The 14,132-nt window shown below is 49.1% G+C and overlaps 1 protein-coding gene across 9 annotated transcripts in view; it reads right to left on the minus strand.

Annotated features, from left to right (window-relative positions):
* Positions 1-669: 669 nt before the first annotated feature.
* BIN1 (bridging integrator 1) overlaps positions 670-14,132 on the minus strand; it is a 158,284-nt gene continuing 144,821 nt past the window's right edge. For all 9 annotated transcript variants that reach the window (XM_050917061.1, XM_050917058.1, XM_050917060.1 and 6 more), the window contains 4 exons: positions 8,038-8,172; positions 7,073-7,183; positions 5,349-5,450; positions 670-1,680 (listed from right to left, as the gene is read on the minus strand). In XM_050917061.1, the coding sequence (XP_050773018.1) occupies positions 1,573-1,680; positions 5,349-5,450; positions 7,073-7,183; positions 8,038-8,172 (456 nt within the window). In that variant the 3' untranslated portion in view covers positions 670-1,572. The remainder of the gene's footprint in view (positions 1,681-5,348; positions 5,451-7,072; positions 7,184-8,037; positions 8,173-14,132) is intronic.

The raw sequence follows: 14,132 nt of genomic DNA on the forward strand, positions 1-14,132 counted from the left end.
TGTTATTTCATACAGTGTCCTAAGTATGGAAGAGGTAGCTACAACTATACCAATCCTGTCAAGGCAAAAAGGAGGAGGAGTTTGGGCAGGAGTTTGTGACCTTAAAAAACAAAAGATCAGATCTGCTTGAGCAGCATTTAAAGTACCTCCATGTGACTTTAGGATCTCTGGGGAATCTAATCTGTTGACTTTAACACATGTAAGACCCACTTTGTTTTATTTTAAGCAAGCAGACTGCAGGGGAGTTTCAAACTCCCAGAACCAAACAGGAGCAAAGAATTGTGAGGAAGGCCAGTGTCAGTATTAGGACCTGGAGTATCGTCCCCACATCGACGATGTGATAGTCATGCGTCTAACTTGTCACAATATAATAAAGTCATGCAGCAATTTTAAATAAGTATTCAAACAGTTCACTTTTCTCTGACTTCAACTTGTTCACCAGCACAGGATTGGAGGAAGCAGGTCTAACAATACTTCATATGCAGAATTCAAGAAAGGAAAATAAGTGCACAACCGGAAACACAGAAAGCAGAGTTGTTTTCTCAGTGGTATGTCTCAGATATTCTGTCTCACCCTTTCTTTTCCCCCACCCTCTTCCATAAAACTGCACTTTCTAAACAGCCAGATTTCAAGACCATCCCTGCCTACGTGAATCTAAACTTTTCCGCTTTATTATTTCACAGCTAGTTTAAACAAATCCAAAGTTTGATTTTTTCCTCTTTTTAATTTGTCAGTTTCCCAATTTTCCCTCAAGAACATTTCCCGGGTCGGCATGTGCTGCTGCGATCGTCCACCTCCGAGGTCTGGAGGAATTTTGGACCGAGCCCAGCTGCACACATTTCACTCCGATATGCACTCTTCCTGATAACTTTTTGTGGTTGCTTTTAAATGTATAAAATCACAGTTCATGTTACAGCTTCAAAGGAAGAAAACAAAAACACACACACACAATCATATTTGTGAACACTGTACACTAAATAGGTCTTTTCAACAGCAGAATAGGACGTTTGGCCTATCATAGGTTGTAACATGGGCAGTGCCTGAAACTTTAAGGATACCATGCCAGCAACCTAGATCACAAAACAGCTGAACCCACCCACCCACGAGTATCTTTGTTCACAGGCTCAGAGCATGGGACAGCTGGGCTCAGATCCTCAAAGGTATTTAGGATCCTAACTTCAATTGATTTCAGTGGCAGTTAGGAGCCTTTGAAGATCTAGGCCTTAGCGCTTTCCTGTTCGTGTATCAGACTGACTTCCCCAAAATTCAGCCAAAACAGCATTTACAGGTACCACGCGAAGCCAGTTCTGCATCAGCCTCAGAATTCAAATGCTGCCAAATCAAAATGGGAAAGGGGCATTTGACCTGTCTTATTATTATGTATACATTTTAATAACACTTTTGAATTCATTTTACTGCTAAAACCTTGCTCTTTAAGAAGAATCCAACCTTTAAGTTGACACTTTTTTTAGGCTCATGTTCCTTTAAAATTCTCTTTTCTTTTGTTTTTAAAACACCTGCCGGAAAACTTGCTTTCTTCTGGCAAAAAAATCAGCTGGCAGCTCCGGGCTCTCACTGCACCCGCTCTGTGAAATTCTCCGGGAAAACCCCCCGACTTTGATCAAGTTCCTTACGCTGGAGCCAGTCAGCCTCTTTCACGCCCATCAGCCATCCTTCATCCTGGCAGAGAGAGAGAGATCAGATACCAAGGGCCAGATTATTTTTTTATGCAGTGCAGGTTGGGAGACATCAGAAAGGGAGTGGGTGAAACAGATGCACAAAGTGATGCTCTGAGCTAGCCTTACCGGACTCCAAACAAGACGGGCAAAGGAGCTTCTTTTCATTTTTGCAGCTAAGCCCACCTCCCACTGGAGGCAATGGCAAAGCTCCCAGCCCTGCCTGATTATATGCAAGGCCTGAGCTTGCTCTCATTTATGCCACCTGTCAATCAGGACTCCCACTGAAGTCAGATCAGTGCCAGAGAGATCAGAACCTGGCCCATGGGCAAAGGGGGTGAGCAGACCCCTGGGGCGCAATGGGATCCAGTGTACGTCTTTACATTGAGACGGGGGGGGGTCCCTTCCTAGATGATGCTCTTTCACTGGACCACGAGTTATTGGGCTCGGTGTAGGAATTGTTGCATGGAATTCCCTGGCCCATGTCATGTAGGAGCTTGGACTGGATGGTCTTTGTGGCCTTAAAACCTATGGATAACCTATAAACCAGGAGGAACTGCATAGCCACCAGCAGAGCCCTGCCGTTGTACAATCCCTGCCCCTGGGTGTTTTGTCCTCTGCCGAGGTCATTCAGCAAGGAGGTTCCCTGCAGACCGGGAGTGCGTCTGGAGTAGGAAAGGTTTCAGGGGAGAAGGCTGCTCAGACATGCAGACGCTCTTGCCTGGTGCAGTTCTCTCTGCTCAGCTCTGTGCTGTCACGAGGAAGCATCCTCTCAGCTAGCAGCATGCAAAGGCTCTGGGGTGGGGGCACCAGCCACGTGCATCGAGACAGCCAACGGCTTCATATCCTGGCCCCACGGACAACGCATGCATGGAGGACTGTTTACTATAACAGCTGTACATGTTGATCTGTACCCTGCATCCACCTCTTTGGGTGAGGCATCCACCTCAGCCCCGAGCTCATTTATATGCATCCCATCAGACTAAGCCAGGGGTGGGAAAAATACGGACCATGGGCCGGATCCAGACCGTCTTAACATTTCTGTCTGGCCTCCTCTACCTCTCTTGCAATCTCTGGGCCACTAAAAGTCCCATGGAGCAGAGGGGCGCTCAGACAGGCTGCCTGCCTGACGTGGCCCCACGGCACTCCTGGAAGTGGCTGTGGCCAGCTGCTGCTGGCACATCTCTACATGCCCCGGGCGGTGGGGAGGTGGCTCCACGTGCTGCCCTCACCCCTAGCACTGTCCTCACAGCTCCCATTGGTCAGAAACCAGCCAACTGGAGCTGTGGGGGCAGTGCCTGTAGGCAAAGTCAGCACATGGAGACCTGCTGCCTCCCTCCCCGCAAGGGGCGCACAGAAACATGCCGGCAGCAGCCAGCCACAGCCGCTTCCAGGTGCGGCGTGGGCCACGGCATGCAGGCAGGCAGCCTGCCTGAGCCCTGCTGTGCTGCCGGCCGGGAGCCGCCTGTGGTAAGCGCCTTCCGGCCTCGCACCCCAACCCCCTGCCCCAGGTCAGAACCCCCTCCTGCACCCAAACTCCCTCCCAGATCCTGCACGTTGTCCCCTGCCCCAGCCCAGAGCCCCCTCATCCAAACTCCGTCCCAGAACCCACATCCCTCACCCTCTCCTGCACCCTAACACTCTGCACCAGCCCGGAGCTCCCTCCTGCACCCAAACTCCCTCCATAATCCCGCATCTGACACCTGAGCTGCTGGATTTGAGCACGGAGGCTGCAGATGGTTACACACAGTTAAATACATTGATTGCCTGGTTTTCCAAGCTCTCTCTGCTCACATGCACCAAGCGTGCTCTTTGATGGGCACGTTTTACAGGTCCAGGTTTTGCCAGAGATGAGCTGGAGCAGAGGATGCTCTGGAAGCTATTGTTAGTAGGCTGCAACACTCAGAGCATGGCTGGCGGCAGCCTGGACAACCGCAGCACTGTGGCTCTCAGAGCTTCGTCCAGCTCATGTGCATGTATAGGGCATAGAGAAACTCTGCTCCATAAGCACCCTCTCCTGCCAGCGAAGCTGGAAGGGAATCTCCCTGTCACTCTCCATAGGATCAGATTTTCTATCCTGGAAGCTGCTAGAGGCAGGTAAGTCCAAGCCAGAAGAGGATACCATAGCCAGCAGAAATGGCCTGTTTGAGCTCCTCCCAAGACTCTCTCACACTGCAGGGAGCAGCTGTAAATCTCCGAGTGCTTTACAGACAGGTGCATACGCAGCGTTAATTCCATTTTCCCGGCAGGGATGCAACTTGCCCAGATAACACAGCAAGCCAATGGCAGAACTGAGACTGGGACTAGAACCTCCCCTCTTCTGCCTTCCAGTTTGTATGCAGCGCACTGCCTGCCTGCCATTAAAAAGGTATTCAAAGGGCCGGCTTTATCCCTGGCTGAATCCAGACCTCCATGGGGGAAATCCAGCCCCACGGTTTTGTTCTAAAGAGCAGGGAATTCTACCTGCTTCAAAAGCCACCAGGGCTGCAGGGCAGGGAGGTTAGATCTGTGTTTTCCTAGCAGCTGCTCCACTCCTGTTAACAGAACAACTGCAGCTTCCCTAAATTGGAAGTCCTGAATCTCAGCATAGCTAGGAGGATTTCCTCAACGCTTTTATGGAAGGCTCGTAATAAACAAAGTCAGTCCCAGCTCATTCACCTTGGGCTTGGAGAGTCTGAACCTCTCCCTAGGAGAGTCAGGCAAGATTATCACAAGATTCTGCGGCTGAAGGATGACGGTTTGTTCTAGTCCTTAGACTATACAGCCACCTGCTGAGCAATGACATTAGAGCAATACCAAAACATCCCTGATGGTATAGCTGCCATAGCTACACTGAAGTCAAGGACCTGCTCCATAGCATGCTGCCTTCTTAGGATACGTCTACACTGTCGCTGGAAGGGATTCCCATCCCAGGTAGGATCTCACTCTTCAGGTGTAGCTACGCTGTAGCTGGGAGGAGTGACGCCACATATACACACTCGCTTTGATGGAGTTAGTGCACTAAACTTAGCGGCGTAGCCCTGGGTGCAACACCGTCCGGGCTCCTTGATTCATACTCAGGTGGCTAGCCCACCCCTCCCCCACGACCACACTGGTCCATTTAGCGTGCTAGCTCGCCCATGTACATCTACCGCATGTACATCTATTGAGCTGGGAATGACCCCTCCCAGCTGCAGTGTAGACACACCCGAAGAGTGAAGCCCTGGAGCTTCTCCTCTCCACTCCACCTGCTGGGAAGATTCCCTGTAAGCAGAGGATCTGTATACCCGGGATTGCAGCCTGCGATTCTCAGCACGCTAGGAGCTGGGATTGGGAGCAGGAAGAAGATGAAGATCAGCCTTGATTTAGCCAAGTAATGACCACTGCTGGCTGATCAAGGAGCAGCACTGACAGGCGCCCTCCTGAGGCCTGACCAGCTGCTCTGCTGGCAGGAGGAAGCCCTAGCTACCTTAGGATGTAGTCACAGGAAAGAGGAGAGGGATAATTTTTTGTAGAGGGCCCCCCCCACCCACACCCCACTTTCCAGGCTGATGTCTCTGCAGGACCCCCACTCTAGGAGAAAACCCGCCCTAGGTTCTCCACCCAGCTGCCAGCAACAGACCGCAGCCAATGAGGGGAGGAAAAGTGATCAGCCCTGACCCCTCCTAGCCTTCTCTCCCCCCTACCCCTCACCTGCTCATCCGGGTTGTCGAACGGAATCACCAGCACCACGTCCCCAGCCTTTAGCGGCAGCTCATCACTGTCCGTGGCCGCATAGTCATGCATGGCCTGAACCTACGAGAGATAAGGACTCGGATGAGCACCCGCCCAGCTCCCCAAAGGCGGGACGAGGCACGCGGAACCTTGTGCAGAATTTTCAAATCTCTGCGATTCCCATTTCTTCGGGACAGTTTTATCCCAGCCATTTCAGCCTAGATCCTCGAAGTAATTGAGCTGCCCAATCCCCAATGATTTCAAAGGAAGTTAGGCACTATGTCTCTGAGGATCTGGGCCTTTGTCCCTCCCATCTCTGTTTCTCTATAACTTACATACAGTCGCTCTGCCTCCCCCGGAAATGAATTGCTCAGACCCAGCTGCTTTGGTGTAGATGGGCCTCTGCTTCTAGACCCAGGCTGAGTTCCCTATTTAAGGCAAACGAGTGACTTGGGCCAATGGAGTCATGGCATTGGAGTCCACAATAGCTGTTCTTACCTAGGGTGACCATATGGCCCATTTTGGCTGGGACAGTCCCTTTTTTAAGCCTTGTTCCAGACATCCCGACTTTTTTGGCAAAAGAGGGCATTTGTCCTGTTTGTTCCTGCTGACTGATCAAAATGGCAAGAACACATGGGATAAATGGCCACTTTTGTCAAAAAAAGTGGGGTGCTGTGGGGAGGAACGTGTGGTGGGGAGATGCCAGCCCTGTGTGTGGGAGAGGCTGGCTTGGAGGGTGGGGGAGGGTTCCAGTGCATGGGGGACGGGTGGGGTTCCAGCAACCAACAACAGTCTTGAGCAGGGGTGGGGGGGAGGCGGCAGGGCAAAGTTCCAGTGACCCGGTCAGCAGGGTCCCAGTGACCAGTGACAGCCTCCTGTGGGAGCCCTGCAGGGTTCGAGTGACCAGTGACAGTCTAGGGGGAGCGCCTTGGGTGAGCAGCTGGGGCCAGCCCCATGGGGGGTGGGGAGGCTTTGGGCATTTTCCTTTTGGGAAATATGGTCACCCTATTCTTACCTCCAAAGGGCACAGATCCCCTTTAAAGAGAGGTTGTGAGTTTCTGACACCCGCCTTAGCCCAGGGCACAGAAACTGCCTGCAGGTCAGAAGTCACCCTGCAGTTTGGGGCGGATCCCAGCACCATCAAACACGGGAGCGGCTGCGATCTGGGACTTTATTTCCACTGCTCACTCTTATCACACCTCTTTATGGGATGGTCTCCAAACCCCCAGATGGGACTGACCCTAGAAATCTGGTGTGTTGGAAACGCAGCTCTGAACTTTCAGGCCTGACTGTGGTTTATCTGCCCGAGTTCTGCCTTTAATGGGACCCTGTCACACTTTTCCAGATGACAACGGGCACCTGGTCAAGAGGACCAATTGGCGTAGCCAGAGCTTGCAGGGCTTGCAGGGCTCCATCAGGCTCAGCTACAGGGATTAGAGCTTTCCCCATCCCCCTACCCCTGGGATGGGGAGAGGCGGACATGACTTCAACCTGCCCCCTGCAGAACAAAAGCCCGGGGGGGGGGGGGGGGACAAATAGGCTGCCCCCTGCACTGGCTGCAGTGAACCTGACCCGGTATCTAAGGGAACCCACATCCCATAGTCCCTGGCAGCCTCATAGCCACTGGTGTCACAGCACTTGGTGTAACGCCTCCTGCATGTGGGTCGCAGGGACGGATCAGCCCCCACCCCGCAGGCGCTTACCTTAAACAGGAAGCCCGGTGGCATGTCGGCCCTTTCGGAGGGGGCGCTGCCCTCCTCAGTGCCATTGACGGTGGCTGGGAACGTCTCCACGACGACAGCAGGCAGAGAAGTCTGGGGGGGGGGGGCAGGCGGAAAAGAGAAGGGGAGAAAGGGAACAAAGCGAGACTGAGAAAAGAGCGTCCAAACTGCTCCCCCGCCGCAGGGACCCACTAAATCCAGCCACTGCCTGCCCCGGATCCCAAGCGCCTTGATTGGCAGTGCGGTTTCCAAGCATGCTCGGTCATGTCAGCTTATAGCCGTGACTGGCGCAAAAGGGAAAGCAGAGAAGGTGGAAGATACTATCGAGGGATCCGGGCTTGTAAGGGACTAGATTATCAGTGACCTTAGGCTGGGTGATGAAGGTGGTTTGACTACCCTTTGGGGGACAATATGGACATTTTTGTATTCTCTGGGGAACGTATCAGCTCTGCGATACTGAACATTTAGGGAGCCCCATCAAGCTCACAGCCGTAAAATACACACGCAGTGGTGCCACGCTGCTGGGACATTCACATCTCCTCACTCCTCACGGTACCCCTGTGGAGCGGCCAGTGGCATAACGCCCCTCTTACAGACTGGGAAATGGAGGCAGTGAGGTGACGCAACTTGCTCGAGGTCACAGCAAGAGTTAGAGGTCTGGGGATTCGGGCTTATCACAACTCCTACTGGCTTGGCTTCGGGGCATGGGAGGGTTAGGGGACTGAGGGAGAGGAAGGTTCCTCATCTGCTCCCAAAGGCCTTGGCTCGAGCGTGCAAGACAAACAGTGCATGTCTGGCCTGTGAACAGGGACACAACATGAGCATGCCAGCCACACGGGCAGTTTCCACGCCTGATCATTTCACAGCCCCTCTTTCCATCACAGCTGCCCCTGCAAATCAAGAGCGGGATAAGAGAGGACGGGACCCCACCTTCCCTACGTTCTTACAGGAGCAGATCCTGAGTCAGTTTCCGTTTTAGGTGATTCAGCTCCAGCTGCGGCTTCTGTCCCGGATGCTTCGGCACTAGCAGGAGGTGCTTCCGTCCCAGCCGGCTCAGCACTGGCAGGAGCGGTTTCTGTTGGCTGCAACACAAGAGGCATCCAGGAAGAGAGTTATTTGGGGGGGTGGGGGGGAGAAGACAGAGAGAGTCTGTGCATGGAAAAGAGATGACTTTAAAGATTACACTCTCCAGGCAGAGATCACAGCTAGCCAGATCACGGAGATCTACGCTGTCCACCACTGCCATCTCCTGGCAATTAGGAAAATGATTCTTGCTCATATATTTTCCTGACTCTCCATAGTCTAGCAAGCCTGTAGTTCCCACTCCATCCAGCCTCAGGTAAAGCTCTGAGTAAAATTAGTGGAAGTTTTACCTGAGCACAGAATGAATTAGTTGACTGCATGCAGCCACAGGAAAGGAGACAACCACATGCAGGTACACGCAGCTGACCTGACACTTTCATTTGCTGGGCCAAATACTGTTCTCAGTTACTCCAGTAAAGGCGCTCCATTGCAGTCACTGGGGCTACCCCAATTCACCCAGGTGTAACCAAGAGCAAACTCTGATCCATTCTCTATATAGAACAGGTACAGATCTCTATGGAATTATAACGGAATCGTGGAAGTACGTGCATGGTGTCGGCAAGAGGGCTTTGGCTTCTTCTCCTCCCTGGAACCATCAGCTGGTTGTCGAATTACGGTGCTGGGGTGGGCTCCCTCTAGCAAATACTAGGAGGAGCATCTCTGGACATCCTCTGGCTAACCTGCTAAGGAGAGCTTTAAACTAGGTCTTATGGGGGATGGTGACAAAAACCCAGCCAATGCACATCTAGGCTCAAGTGATGAAAACATGGGAAAGGGGGAAAATTTCTGGAGATGGGCCTAAAAATCAAAACTGCATTAAAAAGGCAAAAGGAAAGGCAAACAGGGCAGTCTGCAAAATATCTTCCAGGCCTGTACAGGGAGATTGGGGAAGAAGCAGGATGAACTGAAGTCATGGTGTATGAAGCAAATGACTTAACTGGCATTACAGAAAGTTGGTGGGATAACTCCCATGACTGCAGTTCCAGCATTCAGGGATATAGCTTGTTCCCGAGGGAGAGAGATGGGGGAGAAAAGAGGTGGTGTTGCACTGTATGTCAGCAACGTATACACTTGCTTCAAGGTCCACGGAGACGTGAATGACAGACCTACTGAGAGTCTCTGGGTGATGATAAAAAGGGAAAGGTCGGTAGTGATGTTATGGTAGGGGTCTATTATAGACCACCAAATCAGGAAGAGGAGAAGTGGATGAGTCATTCTATAAGCAAACAACAAGATTAGCTAACACACCTGAGGTAGTATTAATGGGGGATTTTAACTTCCCTGATATCTGCTGGAAGACTAATGCAGCAAAGCACAGTATGTCCTGCAAGTTCTGCGTAGGGGACAACTTTCTGATTCAGAAAGTTGAAGAAACAACTAGGGAATCGTCCATTTTGGATCTAGTTTTGACCAACGGGGATGAATTAGCTATGAATGTGAAGGTGGTTGGGAATTTGGGAGGCAGTGATCATGATCTGATAGAATTAAAGATCCTAAGGAAAGGAGGACACGAGAACAGCAAATCAAGGACACAGGACTTCAGAAAAGTGGATCTCAAATGACTCAGAGAAATAGTAGGCAAGGTCCCATGGGAAGACTAATTAGGAAGAAAAGGAGTCAAAGGGGGCTGGCAGTTCTGAAAAGATCTAACACTAGAAGCTCAACATCAAGCTATTCCGAAAGAGGAAGGATAAGAAGAGCCACAGGAGGCCAAGGTGGCTGCACAGGGAGCTTCTAAGCTATCTAAAAACCCAAAGAGACACATACAGGAAATGGAAGGGGGCATGTCACTAAAGAGTATACATGGGAATAGCATGAGCGTCTAGGGACAAAACCAGGAAAGTCCAGGCAAAGAATGAGTTACAGCAGGCAAGAAATGTTAGAGACAAAACGGGGTTCTTCAACATGTCAGGCAAAAAGAAAGATCAAGGATGGTTTGGGTCCACCGCTCAATGGAGAAGGTGAGCTGGTAATGGAAGATGATAGGAAGCCAGAGCTGCTCAATGCCTACTTTGCTTCAGTCTTCTCACAAAAAAAAAAAAAAAAAAAAAAACACCATGTGACCAGATGACTAGCAAACTTACCATAGACAATAAAAGGAATGGATCAGGATAAGTAAAGAACATATCAGAGATCTTCTGACCATTCTGAATGAATTCAAATCAGCAGGGCCTGATGCTATTCACGGTGCTGAAGGAATTAGCTGAAGAAATCTCAGAGTCACTGGCAATAATATTTGCAAACTTATGTGTGACAGGAGAGGTCCTGGAAGACTGGTGAAGGGCTAACATAGTTCCCATCTTTTTAAAAGGGTGGGAGGGAAAGGAAGAGCTGGGAAACTATAGACCAGTCAGCCTGGCTTCGATACCTGGGAAGCTACTAGAGCAATGTATAAAACATTCAATTGTAAATACCTGGAGGATGAAGAGAGAATCATTAGCTGCCAGCATGGATTTACTAAGAACAAATCATGCCAAACCAGCCTGATCACCTTCTTTGACAGGGTAACTGGTTTTCGGATGGGGGACAATGTGGTGGACATAATATATATGGACTTCAGCAATGCTTTTGACACAGTTCTACATGACATTCTGATAAATAAGCTGGCAAAATGTAGGCTTGTTGGAAGTACCATTAGGCGGACACATAAATTTGTTAAACAACCACAAAGAGTAACTATTAATGGAATGATGTCAGATTGGCAGGTCTCAAGTGGGGTTCCACAGGGATATGTTCTGGGTCCTGGTGTTGGTTAACATCGTTATTAATGACCTGGATTTAGGAATAGAGAGCATATTGATCATATCTGCAGATGACACAAAGCAATGGGGTGTTGCAAACACTTTGGAGGATAGAGGTAAAATTCAAAGGGATCTTGATAAATTGAAGAACTGGGCTATAGACAACAAAATGGAATTCAACAACGATAAATGTGAGGTGCTACACTTAGGGAAGAAAAACCAACCGCACAAATACAGAATGGAGGAGAGCAGGGTGGGCAGCAGCACTGCTGAGAAGGATCTGGGAGTTGTGCTAGATCACAACCTCAACATAAGTCAGCAATGTGATGCTGTTGCAGAAAAAAAAGAAAAAAAAAAAGATAAATGCAATTTTAGGTTGCATTAACAGAGGCCTGGCATGCAAATCACAGTAGGTGATAGTACCACTCTACTCGGCGTGGGTTAGGCCACAGCTGGAGTACTGTTTTCATTTTTGGTCACCAATGTATAGAAGGGATGTAGAGAAACTGGAAAGGATCCACAGGCAAGCGACAAAGATGATCACAGGGATGGAATGCAAACCATAGGGGCAAAGGCTGAAGGAACTGGGTATGTTTAGCTTGGGAAAGAGGAGATTAACGGGGGGACATGATACCGGTCTTCAAATACTTGAAAGGCTGCCATAATAAAGATGGAGAAGAGTTGTTCTCTCTTGCCACAGAGGGCAGGACAAGAGGCAATGGGATCAACCTACCGCATAGCAAATGTAGATTAAATCTCCGGAAAAACTTTCTAGCTGTAAGAACAGTAGGACAAAGGAACAGACTGGCTACAGAAGTCGTGGAAGCTTCTTCACTGGAGGTTTCCAAAAGGAGACTGGACAGTCGTCTGTCTTGGATAGTTTAGACACACCAAATACTGCATCCTGGCCGGGGGATAGACTAGATGACCCTTGTGGTCCCTTCTAACCTTATGGTTCTATGATGCTAGGGCTTGGATTGAGGACTATGAGCCAGATGCTCATCTGATGTAAATCAATGTCACCACATCAACTTCCATGGAACTATGTTGATTTCCACAAGCTGAGGATTTGGCCCATCCAGTACAAGATGCAGAAATGGGAATCTTGTTAATCTGCCAGACTGAGTAGGAATGAAAAAAATTGTCAGTGATATGACCCAGGTTACTATTTGGTTTTCAGCTCATCCAATAAACAGAGGTCATCTGCAAATACTTGGCCTGGTTTTAATTCTTATAGGAACTTTCATAAAGGCAAAATCCCCTAACAGGCAATTTCTAGGGATCAATATTACTTGGAATGTTTAATTTTTGTGTAACTCTGAAATGACGAGGTGTTTGTGTGTGTGCGCGCGTGCACGTGGTGGTCAGATACAGAATTGGCTTAACTATCCTTAGAACTGGACAGTTTTTCCTAATATCTACCCTAAATCTCCCTTGCTGCAGCTTAAATACGGGGACATGTTATCTGAGGAGGTTATGGAATCCCCGTCATTGGAAGTGTTTAAGAACAGGTTGGACAAACACCTGTCAGGGACGGTCTAGGTATACTTGGTCCTGCCTCCTTACCGGGGGTGGGGAGGATGGATGGACTAGATGACCTGTTAAATGTCTTTCTAGCCCTACATTTCTACGCCTCTGGTATAGAATGCTCCACTGAATTCTCCATCCCACACGCACACTGCATAGGGAAAGACCAAATGTTTCACAGCATCAAATGTATCTTCATGAAATACTCAGTTACACACACAATACCTGGGCTGAAAACCACCAGCCCATCTCCCTGGAAACTGGAGGGCCCAATCCTGCAACACTTAGACAGATAATCCCAGGGGGCCTGATCCTCCTCTCCCTTATAACAATTTACCCCAGATGAGGATTTGATCCCCCTGCCATTGATGTGAGAAGAAAAACAGATCCATGTGATCATTCTAGCACAAACATGACTTTTGATGTCTTGCAAGATTATGGATTTGGGTTTTGTTAGCAATATTCTTGTTATAAGGCTCTGCGATTCCTGGTGGGGATGGAAGGACAAGCTCCAATATGCAATATGCCTAGAGAGAAATATTCACCAATTTCTCCCTGCCTAGATGCTGCTTCCCAGGTGTGAATGTTCAGAGAGATTTGGGGGCTGTGAGTTCATACAAAGTATATGCCATTTCGAAACACAACAAAAATGCATGCCCTAAATTGCCTAAAATCTACAGCTGGGTCCAGCTAATCTAGCAGCCTCCAGACTATCTATCCCTTAAGAACAGCTACCAGCAAGCAACTGGCAGGCAGCTGATCCACACAGTCCATGCCACCAGAGGGGGTCACAAGAACCTAGTGAGCCAATGAGACACGACCCTCAGTGCGCAGCCGTGGTTCTCTTAAGGGTCAGAAGCCATCATAAAAGAAACTGCCGTGGATTTTAAAGGACTGTTCAATTCCACAAGAGAGGAACGTGCGGAAAGGGTCCTCAGAACTATGACCAAAACACTTACCAGGAAAACTGCAGTGACTAGTTTTAATAACTTCACTAGATATTTACTATTGGTTATACGCAGCTCTACAACAGAGGAGATCTTGTGTGTCTATCTGTGTGTACGTACGCATGTTACAATATATACGCACAAATATATTTATATACACAGTATATGTATATGAATATATAATAAAGTACATACATACTTATATTTTCTGTGTAGATTTACTAAATATACTAATGGACATGAAGGTAATTATCTACTTACACATACTCTACATATGTAAGTTAATACACATACTATAGAATGCAGGAGTTTTCCAAAGCAAGTTATAGAACTACTCCAGAATTCTGAATGGCGTAAATTGTCTTAGGCACAGATTCTGCAACGAGCTCTGTGTAGACAGAACCCTGCAGCCATTCGAAGTCCCGTTGAAGTCAATGGGGCTTCAGGCAGAGGGGCCCACCCATGTGGGGCTCTGAGATCAGAACCTTGGCAAAAGTTGTCCTTGTGCAGATACCTCCCAGTCTGATGAGGCAGGTTACTGCTCCAGGAATGCCCATCCTATTGGAAAGCTCTTGGTGCAGGAAGTTGCTGGCAGGTAAGGCCTACTGTGTTATACGAACATTTGGGATTTATTCCGGTAACAGCGAGGAAGGCCTAGAACTTACAGCTCTGAACTTTGCAGTGCATTCAAATGGGACCTGAATTTCTCTTGTTCTAATCTGCGCCAGTCTGTCAGGACAGCCA

Source organism: Gopherus flavomarginatus, chromosome 10 (genome assembly GCF_025201925.1).
Source record: "Gopherus flavomarginatus isolate rGopFla2 chromosome 10, rGopFla2.mat.asm, whole genome shotgun sequence".
Taxonomy (NCBI): Eukaryota; Metazoa; Chordata; order Testudines; family Testudinidae; genus Gopherus; species Gopherus flavomarginatus.